General features: G+C 40.3%; 1 protein-coding gene across 1 annotated transcript in view; it reads right to left on the reverse strand.

Moving 5' to 3' along the window:
- The window catches only part of LOC122670103 (CLIP-associated protein-like), a 54,356-nt gene that overhangs the window by 27,802 nt on the left and 3,346 nt on the right, over positions 1 to 23,208 (reverse strand). Inside the window, exons 4-7 of the mRNA XM_043867068.1 lie at positions 14,135 to 14,203; positions 13,802 to 13,967; positions 2,001 to 2,162; positions 34 to 131 (exon numbers count right to left, since the gene is read on the reverse strand). Of these exons, the coding sequence (XP_043723003.1) occupies positions 34 to 131; positions 2,001 to 2,162; positions 13,802 to 13,967; positions 14,135 to 14,203 (495 nt within the window). The remainder of the gene's footprint in view (positions 1 to 33; positions 132 to 2,000; positions 2,163 to 13,801; positions 13,968 to 14,134; positions 14,204 to 23,208) is intronic.

Here is a 23,208-nt window from a genome sequence, read left to right on the forward strand (position 1 = left end):
TTCTTCAGAGAAGGAAAAAAAGTGCCAGCAAACCTGTTTTACTATGCTAGACCGTCGGTCCGATAACTGAGTGCATAGAGGTGCAACAAGTTGCTTCAACAGTGTGGGGAAACTAGGATAATCAGTTGCACCTGATAGAAAATAAATAATTGAATAAGTGCAAAGAAGGCTGGACAATTTTTTTTTAAAAGCAGGAAGCATGGGATTTAAGAAACTCTGATGGTCAGGCCAGCGACCTGATGCCCTCTTGGACTTGATCTTAGTTCTGTCTGGATTCCTTCTTTGGCTGCCCAGTTAGCAGGTAGTACACCATTCACTATTGTTTGTTTGACTCATAGACATCCTGAGTTTACATTCTGTTTTGCCTTGGGTTCACTTCAGTTCATAGTACAAGATCTCGCTGAGACCTCAAAAATATCTCGGTTCTGTGAAGTCTCGAGACGAGACGGTAGGCGATACAGGATTTGAGCAAGATCTTGTGGTATATCTCGATCTCGGTTCAACTCGGTACAAACCAAGCCATAAAAAGGCACCCTCTCGGCGAGATTTCGACCTCACTCAAAATCTCGCCCCTCTCGCTCTGCTTTGAAGGAAAAACACTTAGAGGTGAGGGTTTTGGTGCTTCTTTTTTTTTTTGTCAAATCTCACCTCAACTGAAGATTAAAGCTAGGAGATTCAAGATTGAAGCTTCAACATCAAGAGAGGGAGCTGCATTTCATCTCAAGAACAGTTTTAAGCAAAAAAAGTACTTCTCAAAAACTATTTTTTTTTCATAGAAACTGATTAATACTTGTTTATTGACTATGTAGAGCTCATTTACGCCGTAACTAACAACCTAGGGTCCGAAGTCGAAGTACCATTTTGGGTTTGAATTTGTAAAGACTAATGTTTCCATTGTGTTTAGAAGGCCTAAAATAGGGTAGATGCCAACTTTCAGGACCTATCTTGGCCATATGGCCACCGTAACCCACCACCGAGTCAAGATGGGAAAAAATACACCAACTCACCGAGATCTTGCTGATATCTCGATAAACTCGGTTTTGTGGCCTGGCGAAACCAGGGGCGAAACCTTGCTTCAGTTGTTATTAGCAGTCATATACTCATATTGCAATTGGACAGGTTTGAGAAAATGAAGCCCCATAGAAACGCTAGTGAGCCCCAACTGTCATGTTTGAGAGCAATTATATTGCGGAACTGGCTGAGTTCAGATCTACCAAGAATCCAAACCCAGCAATAACAATTGGGGTGCCTGCACCTGAATAACACATGCACACCATAGTTGTCATGGTGGTTAGGCGAACCAAGGCGTTGGAGAGGGGAAAATCAAGGCAACACCAAGTAGGTGACCAAGGCGTCCATGGCGCCCGCCTAGTTGACCAAGGCGCCCAAGTCGACCAAAGCGCCTAGGTGACACCTTGACAACTATGATGCACACCTACGGAATTCAGATTGCATGAACCTGGCAAGGCTCAAGATGAACCCACATAAATACGAGTGAGCTGAGAGTGACATTTCACCCACACCCATGTTCCTGCACAGCTTAGGTGTAGGGCAAAGAAGGCTTCCTTCCTAGTGGCCCGAGCCATCAGTAAGAACCGCTCTGGAAGAGTTAGAATTCTAACCTTGTGTCAGAAGACTCAGGACCTACGGGCCAAGGGACAGTCTCTAGTAGACAGTTTCTATGGGGTGTAGGATTCTGAAAGGGTAACAGAGGCATGAAAGTTTTCCTTGGGCCAGTCGGAAATTGGTCCTCAAATGTAAAGGCAAAAGGGAGCTTGAATCCAAGACCCACCTATCGAGCAGGGACGAAATTGGACTTAGTGATTCGACAGTGCCATGTGGAAAGGCTGTTGCTCAATGGATAAAAGTTACTGTAGGGATGAACCTAGAACTAACCTCATTTTTATTTCCCCCTTCTGGCAACAAATTTTCGCTTTGTTCAACAATTTACGCCAGATAAAACAAGGGTAGAAAGAAGGACGAGTAAGTTCAGTACAAACCTCCAAAGACAAGGCCCTCAAATCTCTGCATGGCAGCAATGCGAATAGACCAATCTTTATCCGGAACAAAAGTTGATGCTATTTTCTCGATTTCCCGGACAAGCTCCTTGTCAGAGTACACTTTAACAGGGTCTATAGGTTTGTCTGTAACATCACCTTCTCCTGCACAGCCACACAGTCACATACCAAAACAGAGGGACAGTTTTAGATTCAAGAATGCACCCAACAAAATCATTGAGGTGGAGAGAGGGACCCATCCAGAAGTGCACCTACAAAATAATCTTCTCAAAGTAACTTCTTAATAGGATTACTAATAAAGGTTACAATGAAACCAAAGTCCACAGCAAAACACATAAAAAAAAGAAGCCAAAAGGTTCTTTGCGTGGCCCACATTATAAGGCTTTCCAATGTGGTCAACCTAATTATGTCATGTGGAAGGGTGATGTGCCAACTCTAACAGTTGCATTGATAAGGCATGGTAAGGATTGCCTACATGTCAAATTTTAGAGCCAAATTATATCATATATCCCCTATGTACAGAAATTTTCCCCTGTACTTTCAGCTGTCCATTTGTCAATCATTTTCAATATTCCTTTCCTAGTGGATTTTTAAAGCCTTATATTGCCATGTCACCAACTCCTGAGCTGAAACTTGACAAATGAACAGATTGTTTTACTTGGTCACAAAAATTGGGCCCCCACCTGATCTACCATGTGGCAGATAATAGGGCTGTCAAGATGGCCTTCGTAGGTGGGCTATGCAGGAAACCAGATCACACATTAAGTACTTTAAATCCAAGAAACAAACAGAAACAAAAAATTAAAGCTGTAAGGCAATAAGTAAGATTAAAAATGAATGAACTTTAATTTCACCAGGTGTTTGTTACATACAGATGTTGAGCTATGATGAATATTTGTTAGTACTCTACATCAATTGCACAGACATGCACAGCTCAGAACTTGATTCCCACCAAAGCCCTGGTGGCTTACAGAAACTGAGCTTTCATGAGATGTTTTGCTAGTATTCCAGACCAGTTGCGCTGACAAAAATATACATGGATTGAACAAATACTAAAGGCCAAAATATCTAAGCCTTTACCACTTTCAAATCAGGCCTGATTTCCTTGTGCTTTATCACACATTTACAAGCCTTTCCTTTTTGCCTGCATTAAGTCTCCAATAATGAATCCTTGTGGAGGATCAATTTCTTCGTAACTGCTGACATCAGATATGGATAAGGGTCTTAGGTAAAGAAAATAGAAGGGGGTGAATCTTAAAAAACTGAAGTGGCTCAGGGTAGCTGAATGGTTAAGAGATGGTTACAGGTGATGGGAAATGGATCCGACATGCGTCCTAGGCCTAATTTCCCATGCCCGCTTTTTCCCTTCAAATTATTTTCGTTTTTTCAGGTTGGCATTGGCAAGGTTTGGGTTAAGATGTTGGGAGTTATAGAGGTGTATAGTCCCACATCAGTTAAGTTCGGTCCTTAGTGCCTTCATATACTTCAGGAGTTATCTCCATCTAATGCCTTAGGGTTTTGAGTTGGACCCTTCAACATTGTATCAAAGCCCAGGTCCGTTTATTGTCTTCCCTAAGTCATTCGTCCACGTGTAGAGCTAGGTATGCTGAAGCTACACGTGAGAGGGAGTGTTGAGATGTTGGGAGTTATAGAGGAGTATAGCCCCACATCGGTAAGTTCGGTCTGTGGTGCCTTCATATACTTTAGGAGTTATCTCCAGTTCTCCATCTAATGCATTAAGGTTTTGAGTTGGACCCTTCAACGGTTGGAAATTTTGCCTAGTGAGTGGTTCAGCCTCTGGTGGAACAGAATTATATTGCCAATCTTGGCAGATACCACAATTTTTTTGCCAAAATCCCTCCCTTAGGGAAACAATTTTTTTTACCAATTTCGACATATTTCACTTGCAATTTCAAACATTGGGGCTTTTGCTTTGAGTTAATGGTACTTTTGGTTGGCTCTCTTAAGATTTGTTTGCTCATAAGAATTGGTTTTTGGTGTGTAACAATACCAGAACAAGAGAATCAGAACAACAGGTGAAGAAGAAGAAGGGGAGAGAAGAGATGCGAGCCTCTATGGAGAAATTAGCTCTAAGTTAAGAGTGAATGAACTAACTAAGAGCACACTAATATATTTATAATAAGTGAGTAAAGAAAATTAGAAGTATATTCACGCTGACTATAAAACGGTACACCTAATAAAGAAAATATAAGGAATACCCAAACTACCCCTTGAGGTAGAATGAACATAAAAATCTCAATACTCAAGCTCAAGCTAGAGCATATAAATCACCCATGCCCAGCTTGGAATAACCTTTAACAAAGGTTGGACAAAATAAATCTTTAGATATCACCAAACTGATTTCTAGAAGAGACAGAGTAAAATCAGTTTCCTCATTACTGCATCTCTCACAAAGTGACAGTCAATCTTAATATGCTTGGTCCTCTCATGAAAAGCCAAATTACTAGCAATGTAGATGGTTGCTTGATTATCACAAAACATATTTATATGTTTAGTAACTAAACCCAAGCTCCTGAAGAAGTGATCTCAACCACATTAATTCAGCAGTACTATGAACCATGGCTCGATATTCAGCTTTTACACTATACCTCGCCATAGTAGCCTGCTTTTTTACTTCTCCATGTGACAAGGTAACCAACAATAAACATACAATTAACCTGTGGTAGATCTCCTATCACCTTTAGCACCAGCCCAGTCCGCAACAGAGCATCCAACAAAATCAACATCATTAGGTCTATAAATGAGGCCCTTCCCTGGAGCACCCTTAAGTTACCTCAAAATCTGACATGTAACCTCCCAATGAACCTTTTTAGGTGGTTCCATAAGCTGACTTATGATGCCAACAGCAAAAGATATGTCTAGTCTGGTAACAGTAAGATAGATGAGTGTACCAACAAGTCTCTTATACTGATGCTTATCTGCAAACTCCTTACCATCATTTGCCCCAACCTTCTGAAATGGGTTCAGGCGTATCAATTGGCTTGGACGCTAGTCTCTGATAGAAAATCCAACACATACTTCCTCTAAGAGAGGCTAATACCCTTCCTTCTCTGAATCACTTCAATCCCAAGAAAGTACCAAAGGGCACCTAAATCTTTCATCTGAAAATACTAATGTAAATAAGGTTTCACCTATGCTATACCAAATGAAACATTACCAAATATAATAATGTCATCAACGTACACAAACACAATCATCATGGAGTCCCAATAAAGATAGAATGATCAGAATAACAATATGTGAATACACATCGGGAAACAATAGAGCTGAACTTATTAAACCAGGCTCTGTGATTGTTTCAAAACCATAAATTGCCTTACGTAACTTGCAAACTTTCTCAGCATTCTCCCCCTGAGCAACATACCTAGGAGGTTGCTCTATGTATACCTTCTCATGTAAATCACCATATAAAAAATGCATTCTTAATATCCAACTGATATAATGGCCAACAAGAAGTATATGCCAAACAGATGAGAACCCGAATAGAATTAAGGTGAGCAACAAGTTGAACAGTCTCAAAATAGTCACACCATAGGTCTGAGTATACCCTTTAGCAACCAAATGGCTCTTGCATAGCTCACTAAATTTTGTGGTTAATGAGGTTTGTATATGACTTGTGTTTATGAGACACAGCCCACCTATATTTATAATAATAAGAGATGAGCACAAAGACAATAAAGCCCCTAGGGCAAAACCCTAAGGACAATTATACCCTTGATCCCATATTACAACACTCCCCCTCAAGTTGGTGCAAGGATGTCACACATGCCCAACTTGCACACAAGAGGACAAAACAATTTACCACTTAATCCCTTAGTAAAAACATCAGCTAGTTGTCTCCAGACTTGACAAATGGAGTGCAAAATCAAACCTTGTTCCAGCTTCTCTTTGATGAAATCGCGGTCAATCTCCACATGCTTGGTGCGATCATGCTTGACTGGATTGTGTACAATACTAATAGTAGATTTGTTGTCACAATAAAGCATCACAGGTAAAGATGTAGGAATAGCCAAGTCTTTCAACAGTCTCTTGATGTAGGTCAAAATATGAAGAAAAACATACCAATCGTGAACAGTATCACAGCCCCATATTTGCCTTGGTGGGAATATTACTAGGAGATCCTGTGGGGCCCAAGACCAGATTGCATTGAGGCTTTATTAGAAGAGTCAATTTTGTCTATGCGTGATGGATTTAGGAGTTCAGTTTTTGTTTCTATTTTAGAATTATTCTCTTAGATATTTTTATGGTTGTCTACTAAGCAACCTTAGCTCAATTTAGTTTCTAATTTCAGATTTAGAAAGTAGGCTTAAGTTTCCATTTCCTTAAGTTTCTATTTTCAATTTGTTTCCTTTTCTTGTAAGTTTCTAATTTTCTCTTACTTGTAAGGCAAGCAATAGCTGCCCATAAATATGTATGAGCTCTTAGGAGCCCCACAACGATTATGTTGATGAATGAGAATATGCTTTTGAGCATTATTATTATCTTGGTGAGAGGATGAAGGGCTGAGAGAGCCGAAACCCCTATCCCCTTCTATCATCTCTTTCTACTCCTACTCGATCTCTACTGTTCCAGCTATTGTGTGACTGCAAACAACTGTCGCTACTACCTTTGTGAAGATCTAGGACACATTCTAAATATCAACAAAGCCTACTGTTGCTGCCCAGAAACATAAAAGTGCATCTCCACACCTGTGGCTGCATCACCTTCTATTCCCTGGTTGCTGATTCGAAGCTTCTGAACTTAGCATCCTTCTCCCCAACAGGGCTGAGATTTGGAGGGTTGTTTCAGGCCCCCAAGAGCCTCACTTGATCAGCCTTTGGATGCTTCCAGATTACAGATCTGAGAGAACCAATAAATCTCCCAAACCAGTAGCCGATTGCCTTGTCTATCAATCCTATTGCTGCTGCAACTTGTGGAGGTCATATCTCTGCAGTCATTGGTCAGACCCTGACTGGAATTTTAAGAGATTTCTTATTGCTGACAGACCTTCCTTCGTTCCCAGTTTGACACCAAACTGCTGGCTGGTTTACCTAGTACAAATTACCTTCTATTTTGGTCAATTGGTGTCTACCTTCTAATTCTGATTTGCTTCTACTATTGATGATCTGCTACAACTATTATCGACCCTACTGTAGAGTGGTTCTTAGTTGAACCCCTTCTACATTATCCCTGGAGCCACATTAATTCGCAAATGCCATGGGACATGGCACGGAACCCAACTTCAGCACTTGACCTTGCAACGACAGTCTGTTTCTTGCTCCGCCAAGTAACTAGGTTACTCTAACAAAAGTGCAATAACCGGATGTAGATCGTCGATCATCAGGAGAGTTGGCCTAGTCAAAGTCAGTAAAGGCTTCCACCTGCAGGTGATCATGAGTGGAGAAAAGAATTCCCTTGACTAGGACAGACTTTAGGTACCATAATAAACAGATCACAACTTCCCAATGTGATGTGGAAGGGTCCTGCATGTATTAGCTAACCATGCTGACAACAAAGGGGATGTTTGGTCGAGTATGGGAGAGATAGATCAACTTCCCAACCAACCGTTGGTATTGCCCTTTATCCACAGGGTCACCAGTGTTGCTAGAGAGACGAACATTTGCTTCAAGAGGAGTATCTAACGGTTTACACCCTAACATGCCCGTTTTAGATAACAAATCCAAGGTATATTTCCGTTGAGAGAGATAGATCCCTTTGGTAGAACAGGCAATCTCAATACCAAGAAAGTACGTCAATTGGCCAAGGTCTTTGATCTCAAATTCCTTCCCAATATATGATTTGAGACAAGATATCTCCTCGGTGTCGCTGCCAGTGACAACAATATCGTCCACATAGAAGATAAGAATTGTAATCTTGGATCTAGATCGCTTGATGAAGAGGGTGTGATCAGCATTGCTTTGGGTGTAACCAAAAGATACCATCGCACCATCAAATCTTTCGAACCAAGCTCAAGCGGATTAAAGTAATCCGTACAAGGCACGTTTCAGCTTGCATACTTTCCTATGAGTCTTCTGAGTAGCAAAACCAGGAGGAACATCCAAGTTTACCTTTTCTTCCAGTTCACCATGGAGGAATGCATTTTTCACGTCCAGTTGCTGCAATTCCCATCCAAGGTTAACTGCATATGACAATATCACACAGATAGTGTTCATCTTTGAAACCAGGGCAAATGTCTCCTGGTAATAAGGCCCATAGGTCTGCGTGAACCCCCTAGCAACCAACCTGGCCTTGTATCAATCCACAGTACCATCCAAATTTTGTTTGATTGCAAATACCCACTTGCAGCTTACCATCTTCTTCTGAGGAAGATGAAATTAGCCCCAAGTACCATTTTTTTTCCAGAGCCTGCATTTCTTCAATCATAGCTGCCTTCCACCGTGGGTCTTAAAGAGCCTCTTGCCAATTCTGAGGAAGAGAGACGGAAGACAAAGAAGATACAAAAGCGCAGTATGATATGGAAAGAGACTTATACAAAATCACCTGAGAAATAGGGCGTTGCGTACAAGTTCTAACCCCTTCGCGAGCAGCAGTACGAAGATCTAGAGAAGGATCTAAAATAATAGGAATAGGAGATTGAGGAGAGAAATTACCAGGAGATGCCGGATCTGATGCAGGAGGATCTAGTTGACTGGGTAGGGTCGGTGCAGCTATGATGGTGTCTATTTGCTTCACACGAGCTTGACGGGTATAAACAATAGGAGTTGTAACCACTGCAATAGATTGGGGCTCCCCCTGGACAGGAGAGTGATCATTACCAACAACAGACGGCACATCAAGCATATCGTCACCAACCTATGGAGAATCTCCCCCTTGACCGTCGGTGAAAAATAGGGCGCAGATTTATTAAAAATGACATCTATAGTCACATACATGTGGCGGGACGGAGGATGGTAGCATCTGTAGCCCTTTTGGGTAGGAGAATATCCACGAACACACATTTCAACCCACGCAGTTCCAATTTACTCGAATGCTGGTGGTTTCTTGAATATCACACACATCCAAATATCTTTGGTGGAATATGAAAGGTATTTGACCCCTAGAGAGCTTGAAGAGGAGACTGAAAGCCCAAAACACAAGTAGGCATGCAGTTGATTAGGTAAGCAACAATCCAAACAGCCTCACATCAATATTGTAGTGGGACATTCATCGCAAACATGAAAGATCGTGCCACCTCCAGTAAATGATGGTTCTTGCATTCAGCCACCCCATTCTGAGCTGGAGCATTAACACAACTCGTCTGTTGGATGATGCCTTGAGCTACAAGATATGCCTGGAATGCACCATCCTTATACTCTATCTCGTTATCACTACGGAGAATTTTAATTTGGGCATTGAACTGGGTACGAACAAGATTGTGAAACCGTTGAAAGCAAGCAAAAAAACTTCACTCTTGTGGTGCATCATATAAAACCAAGTAATACAGGTGTGACAATCAATAAAAGAAACAAACCATTTATAACTAGAAACAAAAGTACAACGGACAGGGTCCACACATCCGAATGGATAAACATAAATGGAGAAACACTTCTAATATTTAAATTGTGATAAGAATAACGGGTTTGCTTGGCTAAAATGCAAGCATCACAAAAAAGGTCCTTGAAATTACATTTGGAAAATAAATTAAGAAAAGCCTTAACTAAAGTACCCACTAGATGGTGATCTAAACGCCTATGCCAAAGGAGCAAGTTAGAAGAAGCAACTGGAACTAGAGCAAAAGCAGTCTGATGAGCATGATGGTGAGATGCAGGAGCTTCGTCGAGCAAATAGAGACCACCATGAACCCTACCAGAGCCAATCGTTTCCCCCGTTGCCAAATCCTGAAAAGACAATAAGATGGGAAAAAGTCACTTTATAGTTAAGGGCGGAAGTGAGACGACTAATAGAAATAAGATTGGTAGCAAAATTAGGAACATGTAATACCGAATTTAATGTTAAGGTAGGAGAATATGTGATGGATCCCTTCCCAGAGATGGGGAAAAGAGAGTCATCAGCAATGTGAACCTTGTCTTTACCAGAATAAGGGGAATCTTTAAAAAAGAGGCTTGCAGTACCAGTCATGTGATCAGAAGCACCAGAGTCAATAATCCATGGACGAGAGACGATGGATGCACAGTGGCCAGTAAAATAAATACCTAGAGATGCAGAATCTGAAGGTACCAAAGTGGAGGAAGAGGCGGAAGCAGGATTGGCAGAGGCAGAAGAGTCCAATTTGGTTACCAAATGCCGGAAAAGCTTAATAAGCTCATAATGAGAAGTGGCAAGGGCAGCAACAGTCTCAATGTGGTTGGCGGAAGGTTTCCCACGACTACGTCCTTTGTTAGAAGAGGCAGTGGGACGCCCATGAAGCTTCCAACAAAATTCTTTAGTATGCCTCTCCTTCCCATAATAATTACACCGAATGGGTTCTCGGTCAGCAGCAAAACGATCATTGGGACAAAAGAACCACCTTTAGGCTATAGGGCAGGACCAGAAAGAATCGATCGGTCTTGGGAAGGGGATGGCAACATAGCAGCCCTATGGATGTCCTCGAGTTGAATCAGAGAATAAGCCTGCTTCAGAGTAGGGAAGGGATCCCGGCTAAGTACCTGAGCACGGATCTGATCATACTCAACGTAAAGTCCGACAAGAAAACCATACACCCTGAATTTATCTTCCCGTTTTTTAAATTTGATAACATCGGCAGGTGTAGAGGCCTGGAACATATCATAGAAGTCCAATTCCTGCCACAAACTATGCAGTTCAAAATAATATTGGGACAAGCTGAGTTCCTTCTACTTGGTCTCATGAAGTTTCTTGTGCAGTTCATAGACCTGAGCATCTTTCCCAACCTGCGAATAGGTTTCCTGAGCAGCTTTCCAAATTTTTTCAGCAGTGTCCAACAAGAGATAACCTCGAGAAAGTTGGGGTTGCATACTATTAAGAAGGTATGACATAACTAGGGAGTTGGCAGAACTCCACTTCTCTTGGTCAACACCTTCAGTGGTGGGTTTCGCCTTCGTACCAGTAAGGTAACCCAAATACCCGCCAGAGTCAATGGCAAGATAGCAGGATCGCGACTACATCAAATAATTGCTCCCATCTAAACAAACGGAGCATACAGGGAAAGTGGGGAAGCTATCATGAGAACCACAAACTTGCCTTTCAGTTCCAGATGTAGCAATAGAAAGATTCGAATCGTATGCCATCGGTGCCCAAAAAAAAGGGAATCATATGGGTTGCTGGAGGAGAACTAAACCATGAACCAAACACCAAAAAATCCCCAAGGAAAGGTGGAAACAGTCCTTCAAAACATGAGGAAGGACAGGGAGAACAAAAGGAGGGACAAAAGTGCCCTCGGTGGCTTAGTAAATCACCACCGAGAGTAGCGGAAGTGGTGGAGGTGGTCTCATTGCCCTCTAGGTGACGCTAGAAGGGAGAGAGAGAGAGGGACTCCGAGAGAGAGACCAAGAGGGTGAGATGCAGTAGAAGGTAGCGGTGGGTGGTAATGTTGGCGCTAGGCGATGGCGAGGTGGTGGTGGCGGTGTTGGGAAGAAATCGAGAAAGAGAGAGAAGAGAGGAGAGAGCCAATTAGGGTTAGAATTCCTAGGTCGATTATGCTTTGATACCATGATGATTTTGGGAATTGTGACTGTCTATGAGACACAACCCACCTTTATTTATAATAATAAGAGATGAGTACAAAGACAATAAAGCACCTAGGGCAACACCAAATATACCCCAAGGACAATTATACCCTTGAACCCAAATTACAATAGTGTATTGGTGGTTATATTTAATAGTATACACCTATCGACACTTCAGTGACTTCACTAGGTCCTTACTTGTGGATAAATCCACCAAGGACAATGTGTGGCGAGCAAGCAAGGCATCCCTCTCAACATCCATGGCCAACTTCCATCCACGATGAGACAAGCCTATGGTAGGTATTAGGAATGTTATGAGAAGACAAGGACACGGCAAAACTATGTAAAAAAACGGTAGGTGAGACATGGATACATTCTTATCATGGACAAGATCAACCTCACTACCCCAATTAAAATAAGGGTAATTTACACATACCACCCCTGAGGTTTGACGAAAGGATGATTGTACCCCCCAGTTTTGGAAAATTCTACGTACCCCCCTAGGTTTGCAAACGGTAACAAATAAGCCCATTCCGTCAATTCATGACTAACTGTGTTAAAATTTAGATTTGAACTGACGGAATTACCCTTGCAAAAAAAAAAACCTGCAACTCATCTTCCCCAAATCGATTGGGGAAGATGAGTTACAGGTTTTATGTAGAAATCTCTCCGACTTCCCTAAATTTTCTAGCAACCTGTTTGCTCCATCTCCCTAACCCTCACCGTTTCTAAATTCGCAAGCTTGGGCCCTCGACGGAGGTTGGAATCGAGGAATGAAAGAAGAGGAGACGGGTTTCAGGTGGACAAAGTTAGGGTTTTGGAGAGATGGGGGTTTGGCAGAGAGGGTTCAAAGGATCTGAAAAGAGAGTGATCATAGGGTTCGATTTCTAATGACTTGGTTGGATCAAGCAGCCCTAGACACTAACTCGATTTCTTCATCTCGGTCTGAACAATGGGACCTTAATTAGATGGGTATCCTTCTACCGAATTCACCATTGAAAGTGAATTAAATGGGAAGTTGCAGGTGGGGCTGGAAGGTTAACCTCCCTTTCCATGGTTGTATCTAGATGGCAACCCATTTTCGAATCCCAAACTTCTCTTGCCCTAACTCCAATCTTTCTGTGATATACTTCCTTGAAACCATAACTGTTTTGTAGCTATCACCCACGTTGATTTCTGGAGATTACTTTTAATATTATAATGGGTTTTGGAGCTATGGTGGCATGGATTCAAGAGATTCCTTGGTATTTTGGATGAGGGGGTTGCAACTTTCGAAAGAGAAATCACCTTCCCGTGCTCTGTTTCCATTGGGAGGTAGATGATGATCTATTTCAATATCTCACATGTACAATATTCCAAAAAAAATGGAGATGGCGGCAGGGGGACAGATTGTTGCTGTGAGTAACTCAATTCAGTAGTAGAAGAGAAACCTGAAATTAGGATTTGAAAACGGAATCTGAAACTGAGTTTTTTGAAACCATACTTGCCATAGGACTCTAAGAAAACATTATCAAAATCAAATTTTGGAACCACAGAGATGTTCAGAACAGAAACCACGATGCTATGTATGGAACCAGATTTGAAACCCAATGGCTCGTAGGGGAACCCAAGGATTTGGAGGAGGAATCAGTAGAAGGTTCTGAGATCTCCGTCAGCAAAGAAAACGAAGGTACCCTCGATCACTCCTCTTAGCAATTAGTATTAGAGATTCAATTAGGAGGAGAGAGCAACTCATCTTCCCCAATCGATTTGGGAAGATGAAGATGAATTGCAGGGTTTTTTTTTTCTTTGCAAGGGCAATTTTGCCATTTCACCTCATGTTTTTAACGGTGTTAATCATAAAATGACGGAATGGGCTTATTTGTTACCGTTTGCAAACCTCAGGGGGGTACGCATAATTTTTCAAAACTGAGGGGTAAATCATCCTTTCGTCAACCCTTAGGGGTGGTATGTGTAAATTACCCTTAAAATAAAAGAATCACAAATTGATATTGTATCAAAGTATACTAGGATAGGACAGGACAAGCTGAAATGGCAGATACCTTCACACGACACTGTAAGATAGCTGTAACAAGAATTTGGCTACACAAAGTTAAAAACTATAGATAATTGAAAACATTTGTATCAAAAGCAGCTAACCTCCAGAGAGAGACATCTCACGTGTGGAACTCTTAGTCTTTGGACTGCTCTTTTTCTGGTTAAGACTCGCAGGCTTTGTTTCACCAGCAGCACAATGACTTGCAAGGCCATCTGAAGAGCGAATCTTTGGTTCAATTCTCTCCAGTCTAGCATTAATATGTTTTATCTGCAATTCATTAATATAATTTAATGACATTAACTGAGCAAAGCTTACAAATTTGCATACATAATATTGTTTCTATTAAAAAATATATAACTGAACACTCTAGCAGAGTTAACAGTGCCTAGAACATATATTGGGGGGGGGGGGGTAATCAACAGTCAGATAATCACCATAGATGTAGGAAGATGATGGCGTTGCAGTTCATCCCAAAATGGTGGACCAACCTGGGTATACATCTCCTGGAAGGGGAAGAACAAGCAAAATAAATCAAATGACAAGCCAAACCACTTGATTAACAAAGTCCCCCCCCCCCCCTTTTGGATACTTGCAAAGTGGCATTATTTAAGCCAGGCAACTCCGAACCAATAATGTTTACTAAAATACTTGAAAACTAACTAAACACAGACTTCAAACTAGCCAACACCTCAGATTATACACATAAAAAAGTAACCATTATAGACCTGGCAAAAAGTAGCATTTAGATGTCATTCAGATATCTAGTGGTCGTGGCTTCGAGTCGGGGAACAGCCTCTCCGCGAAGCGGGGGTAAGGCTGCGTACATTATGACCCTCCTCAACCCTCAGTGATGGAGCCTCATGCACTGGGTACACCCTTTTTCAGATATCTTCCTTCATTAACTCAATCTAGTTCATTAGGACTGGATCCATGTAAAGAATTAAAAGATATAGGAGAATATGACCATATGAGCACCAACATAATGCATTGAGAATGCCACAGTATCTCTTTTTTACTCCCTTTTTATCATAAACTTCCTTATTTAAGAGACTAGATATCATAATCATACCTCCATGTGACAGTCTCAATCTTCTAGTGTTACAATTTGCATTTTTTACTATTTGCTAAAAACGAAGTGTGCACAATGTTATAATAGAAAATGTACCCGTGAGAGAAAAGAATCTCCTAAATTAAATTAAATTTAAAAAAAAATTCAATCGACTAACTTTGACAAAAGATTCAGCAGCACCATTTGCCTCCATTGATAAGGAACAATTTATTTGCAGGTTTGACCACCCTTGCCTAGCCAAATCATCAGATTTTTGATTGACTAATCTTGGCATTCAAGTGAATATGAAATTAAGCCAGGTTGCAAGAGCTCAAATGATTATGAATCAAACTAGCTAGTATATTTGTATAGCTTCAGTGGTATTAACAAAGGTTAGACAACCTTCCTCCTCTATTCTATTGAATTGAATTCATTACATCACCCTCATCCCCAGTCCAAGAAGATATACCCAAGTATTTTTTTTACGCCACAACGAGTAGTTTTAATTTTTATATCTTTAGTCTGAAACTCCTACCTGACACTAGTATACCTTAGTTATCTCCCAACATCATGTCTCAATACCTGTGATCTAGCCAAGAATAAAGCAACTTCGAAATTTGGACACTAACGTTCCCTCTCAGGTTTCTCACATAAGATGTCCCAAGCACTTAATTGCTTCTTTTTTATTCTTTCAATGATAACACTTTGAAAGAAAAAAAAAAATTTTGAAATAACACAAGGTGATGTAGATCGAAGCGTGCTGCAGTTCAAGGAACTTACTGTTCATGTGAACAGTAGTGTGGGGCCCATTAGCTAATTGCGTGAAGAAGAATTCCAGAAAATTTCGAAAATATTCTGTGGGACCCATTCTTGATTGCATGGAGATATTTTCTGGAAAAGTTACAGTCCTTGCATTGGGGACTTTAATAGCTGTTAGTTAGTTTCTATTTTGCTAAAGATTCTTCGTGTAATAGTAGTTGCTAGTAGCTTAGATTTTATTTGTCTTTAATACTTTCTATTTTGGTTAATAGCTAAGATCTTAGTTAGCTTTTGTATAGGTCTCAATAATGCTTTGTAAGAGACTTTCTATTTTGTTTTTTTTCCTTTTAGGTTTTAGCAACTTACACTGTATATGTAATGGACTAATTGGATCCTCCACACGATTTAATGAAGAAGAAGTTTATAACTTTTGCTTTTGGCTGTGTGAGGCAGTGTAGGATAGAGTCCTATGTGAGGTGAGAGACCTTGAGGTGGGATGCCTAGGTGCAAGTGACACTCAAACCATCTATCCCCTTCTTCTCTATTTTCTTTCTTCTTTTATTTCTATTTTGGTTTTCTGCAAAATTATGACCCTCCCCAGACCCCGCAGTGGTAGGAGCCTCGTGCACTGGGTACGCCTTTTTTTTTTTTTTTGCAACCTGTTGAACTGTGAGAAGAACCGAGACTCCCTTTTCGGTTATTTTGGCTACTGTGTGTTCTCAGAAGTTGGGCCCATTCAATATCCAAGAGGCTGGTCGAAGAAGGGCTCTCAAGTAACCATGCGGTATCTACTGTTCTGGAGTTTTTATGAAAGAAACTTCTAGTTGACAGATCTCTTCATCCAACCATCACTGGAGACCATTCTTCTGCACTCTAGTTGTAAAGGCGTCCAAGTGCATTGGTTGCCTAGGCAGGTGCCTTGGGCACCTTGTTGGTGTCGCCTTGATTTTGGACCCTGTCCACCGCCTTGGGTTGCCTAGACGCCTTGACAACTATGCTTCTGGTATGATATTCCATTTGTCATGGTCTTCCTTCAACAACAACTTTAAGATCATCCAATGACCAGAAACTTATGTGCCAATAAGTTACTAAATCTGCATCTTTGTTTCTAATTCTAGAACACATGCATAACTGTTGATCTAGCCGACAAGGGGTGCTTAATTTTTGAAAATTTGATTGTTTCCCAATACCCTACTCTCGACTGGAAGTTGGGCTCTATACCTTAGACATGGAACTAAAACTCGCAAGATCTCGACAAGTTTCTCGCTTTTTGAAAACCTCGAGACGAGATATGGGGCAATACGAAAAATTACCACCAACTCAGGCGAGATCTCGGTCGAGTCGAGATCTTGACCCGACCCAGATCTCGACCCAGAAACACTTATATCAGTTCCAGATCTCGACTGAGATGCGAGATCTGGACTCTATCTCGACCAAAACCTTGCTTGGGAGCTGCTGCCAGCCATTTTTTACCTGGATTTCGTCATAGAAGCAGCCGGAGACATCATTCAGCTACTATGGTGCAAGATTTGTGCATGATTTGTGGTTCTTCACATCAATTAAATTGTTTTATATTAATTGTATGCTTTGATTGCTTTTAATTACTAAATTATGCGTAGAATAGGGTCTATTAGTACGTCATCGCCTACCAACCTAGGGTCCAATGTGAAACTCCTATTTGGACGTTGATTTTTCAAAATCTGATAGTGTTATTAAATGGCCCAAAATAGGCTAAGTACCAAGTTTCAGCCCTAAAATAGATCTAAAACCCAGCGAAACCAGCCATCGAGTTGGAAAAAAAAATTACCCCAACTCATCGAGATCTCGCCAGATCTCAACCCAACTCCCTATTTGGGCAGCTCGAAACCTGTACTCGAGACGAGTTTTAGTTCCTTGGCCTTAGAGGTACACCATTGTTCTCCTTAAGTTGCTACTTTGGAAATATTCTGTTATTTCAGCTATTCTGTAATTTATTGGTTTGACAAAAGTGATCCTGCTGTGGAATTAGACCCTATTTGTCTAGTTGGGGACTGGTCCTCAATTACAAGGAGTCAAGGAAGGACCCAAATTGTAAACAGATTAAGACTGACCATGGTACATTCTCAGTGGCCAATAAGATCTAAGATTCTGAAATTTCTTCATAAGAGATAAAACCCATCAACAAAACCTACATCAAATGAGAAATCTTTGATAAAAAAAAAAAGGGTAAATAAGTAAATTACACGTCACCCCCTGGTTTTTGAAAATACTCATCCGTCGCCCTCTACAGTAACGGTGTTAGTCTGCTGTTAGTTATTGGTGTGAAGGACTATTTTACCCATGTATTAAACATTAGAATTAAATTTACAATACTACCCTTCAAAATCTATGTTTGGAGGTCAAGAGTAGTTTAGGGATTTAAATTTATTTAACTGGCTGACATCATCACTTAACAGCATAAAACTAACGGTAGGGACTAATTTGTCATATTGGGGTCTAATACAGGGGGTGATTTGAGTATTTTCAAAAACCAGGGAGTGATTTGAGTTTCGTTTGAAAACCAGGGGGTAATGTGTAATTTACCCAAAAAAAATATTAGTAGGTCTTCAGAAATTCCACGAACAGACTCTTAATTTCTGGAATTATGAGAGACACCCCTACTGTTTCGGGGAGCAAAATACAGGAAAAAAAACACACCCAAGGGCTTAAGTAATATACTCGATCAACTGGTAAGTATCTGATTTTGAAAACAAACCAGGCGCAATGACTAGTTTCCTCCAAAAAAAATGCCAAAGCCACTTCCCTAGGGTGATACTTCTTTATATCCCCCATGACACAACCCAAGCAGCTTATGATGTAGAATTGTAGATTGAAGCATAAAGAAGAAAAGGACCAAAAATACTGTTCAAGTGAACATTGTTGTGGGGGCCAATATTGACAGCTGACTTGGATGAGATGCTGCCAATATTTGTTAGGATATTATCTATTAGTTTCTGTTTCAGTAGTTTTTATTTTCTTACATTGTTATTGAGTCAATCGCTAGATTTCTATTTTTCCAACAAGTTCCTATTTTTATGTTAGTTTCTTCTTTTTCAGTTTCTGGCAACCAAGCAACCTCCCCACACTATCAGGAGTTGCTAATTTTGTAATGACTATGTTAAGCATTATAAATATAGAGAATGGGCTCCTCTTTCCCACGATTTGAGTTTGGAAAAAAAAAGAAGAGAAAGCTTGGCTTTGAAACCTGTGAGATGCAACTGTTGTAAGAGGCAGCCAGGGTAAGAGGCCCTTGTGGAGATTGGTGGGATACCTTCACTACAGTAGGTGAGATTGCTACATATTCTGCTTATTCCCTCTTCCTCCCTACCATCTTCTCCTTTTATTTCCACTGCAATAGGTCTGGTTTACTGCAGTCAGAATTGATTTGTGGTTCCCCTGTTTTCGTTTTATTTGTTGCAACTATAAAAGGATTATATCTCTACATCTAACCATTGAATGCGCAAGATATTCTGGGGTTCATACCTAATAACCAAACTGGCTGATGCAGTTACGCGAAGGGTAAAATAGGGATTGTTTGTAATTTTTTCTTTTCTTATTTTATTCATGTTACTAGAATCATAGGAAGGTAAGATTCCAGTTTTATTCGAATTTGTTTTGCTGTCAAATGGAGTTAAGAGTCAAGTTATGATTTCAGTTTCAAGGTAGGATTAGGAATTTATTCTATAAAATAACATATTAACATGTAACCCAAGATTGGGAGCTGGATTTTTGGAATTGAAGGAAAAGGTTACCTTGTTGCTGCCCAGAGCTGTGTGCACAGATCTCTCCCGTTCTGATATTTCCTCTCGTCTCAGGCACCCTCCTAATCCTCCTGTCTTCTCTTTCACCTGCTTATCTCTCTCGTTTGTTTCACTTTCTTTATTTCAAAAATTAAAACCCTTTAATATACTCTGTTTCGGATAGTACCCGCAGTTCCATAGGTTGCATTGAATCCCCCTTCATCTTTACCCGTGTTGTTTGTGGTTCGGACCAAAGGAAGCCTGCCTTAGGCGAGTGAAACCCTAGGGCCTGGTGATGAGGACATCACTCAAGGATTTATGCAGCCACATGTCACTTCATTATGGCTAGATGACCAGCATTATGCGTAGTTTTTTATATTATATTGTTGTATTTTTATTGGGGGCCAGAATTGTTATGTACTAATGTTGTAAAGGAGTTATTGCTGGAAAAGTAGTTATTAGGGAGTTATTTCCTTCTTTTTGTTCATTTTGGGTTTAAAAAGACTGTATTTGAAGATGGGAAGACAAGCAAGGAAAGAATGAAAGCATGAGTGATTCTATTCAATTCTTGGAGTGAATCCAAGATGGTCTTCTTTCTTGTCTATCTTTTTCTTGTTCTTCTTCTATTCATTCCTCTGTTTCAAACTCTATATCTACAGCAAACCATCCTGTTTGATCCCCCAAATCCATTGTTATTTATTCTATCATATTTCTCCCAACATCCATTATCATTTCCTAAGAGCATTCCATTTGCTCTTACAACTACTGAAAACCCCAATAAATCATACTTGTGGCTAGAATAGGACTGGTTTGTGGTTTGATGTGGTTTCCCAAACCTGTCCTACATCACCTGGCCTCCTGATTCTTTCCCTACCGTGAGTTCTGTATCCAAGTTACAATCAGTTCCGGTAACATCCGCCAAATCTGATTTTAGGATTGGTATACTCACTCCATAACTGCATCTTTGGGTGATAAGCTAATCGGAACTAAGAGGGTTGACAGTTAAGATTAATCTCCCGAAGTTTCAGCTCGATTCGATTCCTCGTGGACGAGTTCTCACACATGCAACCTAACTCATTCACCGCTGGTTTGCTGTTTATCAGAGGTAGAAGATGATCTTTATGTTTTTTTTAAAACCTTAATTCTATCTTTCCATTATTACCCCCATCTTTCCTCTTAACTCTTGTGTCTATCCTTAATTTGTGTTAATATCAGTATTACTCTTTAATCAGTAATCCCTGACTTGTCCATTCCTTCTCGTCTACCTAATTGAGCTTTTAAGACTCTGCTTTTTACTAAATTGCCATCCTTTTTGGAAAACTTCAGTTTATTTACAGAATTGCAACCTCTCTTTTGTATTTGGATTTTAATTGTTCGAGTGGCACACAAGCGTTCCAATAAAAGTTATTGGAACCAGATCCGCATCACTCATCCATCGACCAAAACTTGGTTCTGATCTGTTCAGCCGATGGGTAGTTCTTGGTAATTACTAATTATGGAATTTTGAATCTTCCTGGTTATTAACCTGTCTTCTGTCTATCTAATTGACCAGTTTTGATACTGATTTTAATATTGAATGATCCTGTTGTGGGGCTGGTTCCTAGTTGTCTAGTTGGGAATCGGTTCTACATTAGCTTACCTTCCCACTTGCTTTGATGTGGAGAACCATTCCAATCAACCAGGTGATGCTTCTTTTCCCCACACTTATGTCATAAGATGTCCCTCTGAGTCTTCTTCAAAATTGGAAGAAGATGAGAAAAAGTAGAGTCTAGATTAACTACATTTGTATCCCCAAAAAGAGAGGATTTATTTTCACTCTAAGTGGTGTGATTGATGCAAACCCGAATGGGTAAGCAAGCCAATATCGAATCTGGAAGAGGGTTCTGATCTGAATCTGGTTTGAGTGGGTTATGGGTAGGTATGATGAAGGTCGATGGAGGGTGGCTGCAGGGAATGGGTGATGGAGCTGATGAGGATGATGATACTTGAAGATGAAGATATATAGGTGGCAGCCTAGAGTCCCACTAGTTGCCAAACCGTCGGAGTCCCACCAAGGTCACGATCGAAGGAGTCCCAAGCAAAAGTTCTAAAAGAGGATTTTGTTTTCAAAATTCAGGGTTGCCTTTGAGAGCAGCCAGGATTTGCATTATATAGAGATGGAAATCTTGATTACAGCACAATAACATTAAAGAGACTCTTAAAATTCCAAAAGCCCTTTGGAATTCCCCATACATAGAAACTATCCCCAAGACCTAGAAAGTTGTTCCCAAGACAATGGAACTACAAACAAGATATAATGACTACTAAGCTAGGAAGACTAAAAGACCAATTAATCCTACCTAGGAAAGTAAAACCCACTACATTAATTAACCTAGGAACATGAATATAAGCTACTAATAAGCCTAATCCCGTATGACTTCCTTGTACCCACATTTTAGGCCCATTAAAGTGGCCCATTACAAAGAAAACACATGGAATCAAAGGACCAATGTATACATAACCCCACCCAAGGCTTATTTCCAATAAAATAAGCCCATTATGTGACTTATCTGCATCAGTGATCCCGGGTCAAGATAACATAATTGGGTTTGCTATGGGCCCACCCGAGTCGACAAAGGTTAAAGCACTAGAAGGGAATGACAAACTTGTAATAAACCATAATTTCCAAAGGTTTACTGGGTAGGTAAAGGAGAGGACATAAGAGGCATTAGGAATTATAGTTTAAAGACAGACTAGGTAATAACAGAAAATAAGGAGAAGTATTTATGGAAAGGGGATGGTATGGTGACAAATAAAAGATTGTCACCAGCTTCTTCTTCAACCTCACAATAAAGGCCAACAAACCAGCGGAAGAAAAGATGGTTTCGAGTGAAAGAGCTCTCTCAAATGGCCAGGTGATGAATCATTTCACTCAACGCTGCTGAATCCAACAAGTACCAGCCCCGGCAACCAATGATTAATCAAAAAATAGATTGCTGAAATCACAACTGGCAGAAGAGTTCAAGCCAATCTAATTGCCGGTTATGATTAGCACAACAGGGGTGGTGTTTGGGAACAAAACCAAGGTTCTAACTTCTGAAACTCGGGTTTTGACCAGCCAGAAACCGAGATATGGTCGAAAATGGTCGAAACCTGTGTTTTTTTTCCCAGCCAACTCAAGTTGGTGGTTTCGAGGCCTAATAAATGCTTTTTTTTATCTGATTATTTGTATATAACCTATTTTTGACATTCTAAACACGATGCATGAACTATTTTCACACAAAAAAACACTCAAAATGGTACTTGTGGTTTTTGACCCAAGTTTGATAATTGATATTGTTCTTGAACATTGGCTGGAAACCAGGACAGACACTTATTTATGCCAAATATCATTTAAGTAAATGGTTTTATATCTATTATTTGTTATTTCATTTACTTAATATATTATTCATAAATAAGCAAACACCTCCCCTATTTGAATCCAATAAAAATAGTTAAAAAATAAAATTCCAAACGGATAAAAAGTCAAACCCCAAGTTCAAAAACAAAACTGGATTTTCATGTCCCAACAGGAAACATAAAAATGACCCGAAAATCCATCAAGTCCCCCGGCCCTGTCTGCATTCATGTCCACAACTGCCTCTTCCTTTTCTACTTCTTCTTCCAAGCGCAAGATAACCCCAAGGGGTTGAAGTTGAAAATTTCACCTACCGCCGAAAATCCAGTTTTTGTTTTCGAACTGGGGGTTGACTTTTTATCCTTTTGGAATTTGATTTTTTAACTATTTTTATTGGATTCAAATAGGGGGTGTTTGCTTATTTATGAATAATATATTATGTAAATGAAATAACAAAAAAATGCTATTTGGCATAAATAAGTGTCTGTCCTGGTTTCTAGCCAGGTTTCCTCAAGTTTCGACGAGGATAAGTGACTTAAATAGGTGTTCAGGTCGAAACTAGTCGAG

Source organism: Telopea speciosissima, chromosome 7, assembly GCF_018873765.1.
Source record: "Telopea speciosissima isolate NSW1024214 ecotype Mountain lineage chromosome 7, Tspe_v1, whole genome shotgun sequence".
Classification (NCBI taxonomy): Eukaryota; Viridiplantae; Streptophyta; class Magnoliopsida; order Proteales; family Proteaceae; genus Telopea; species Telopea speciosissima.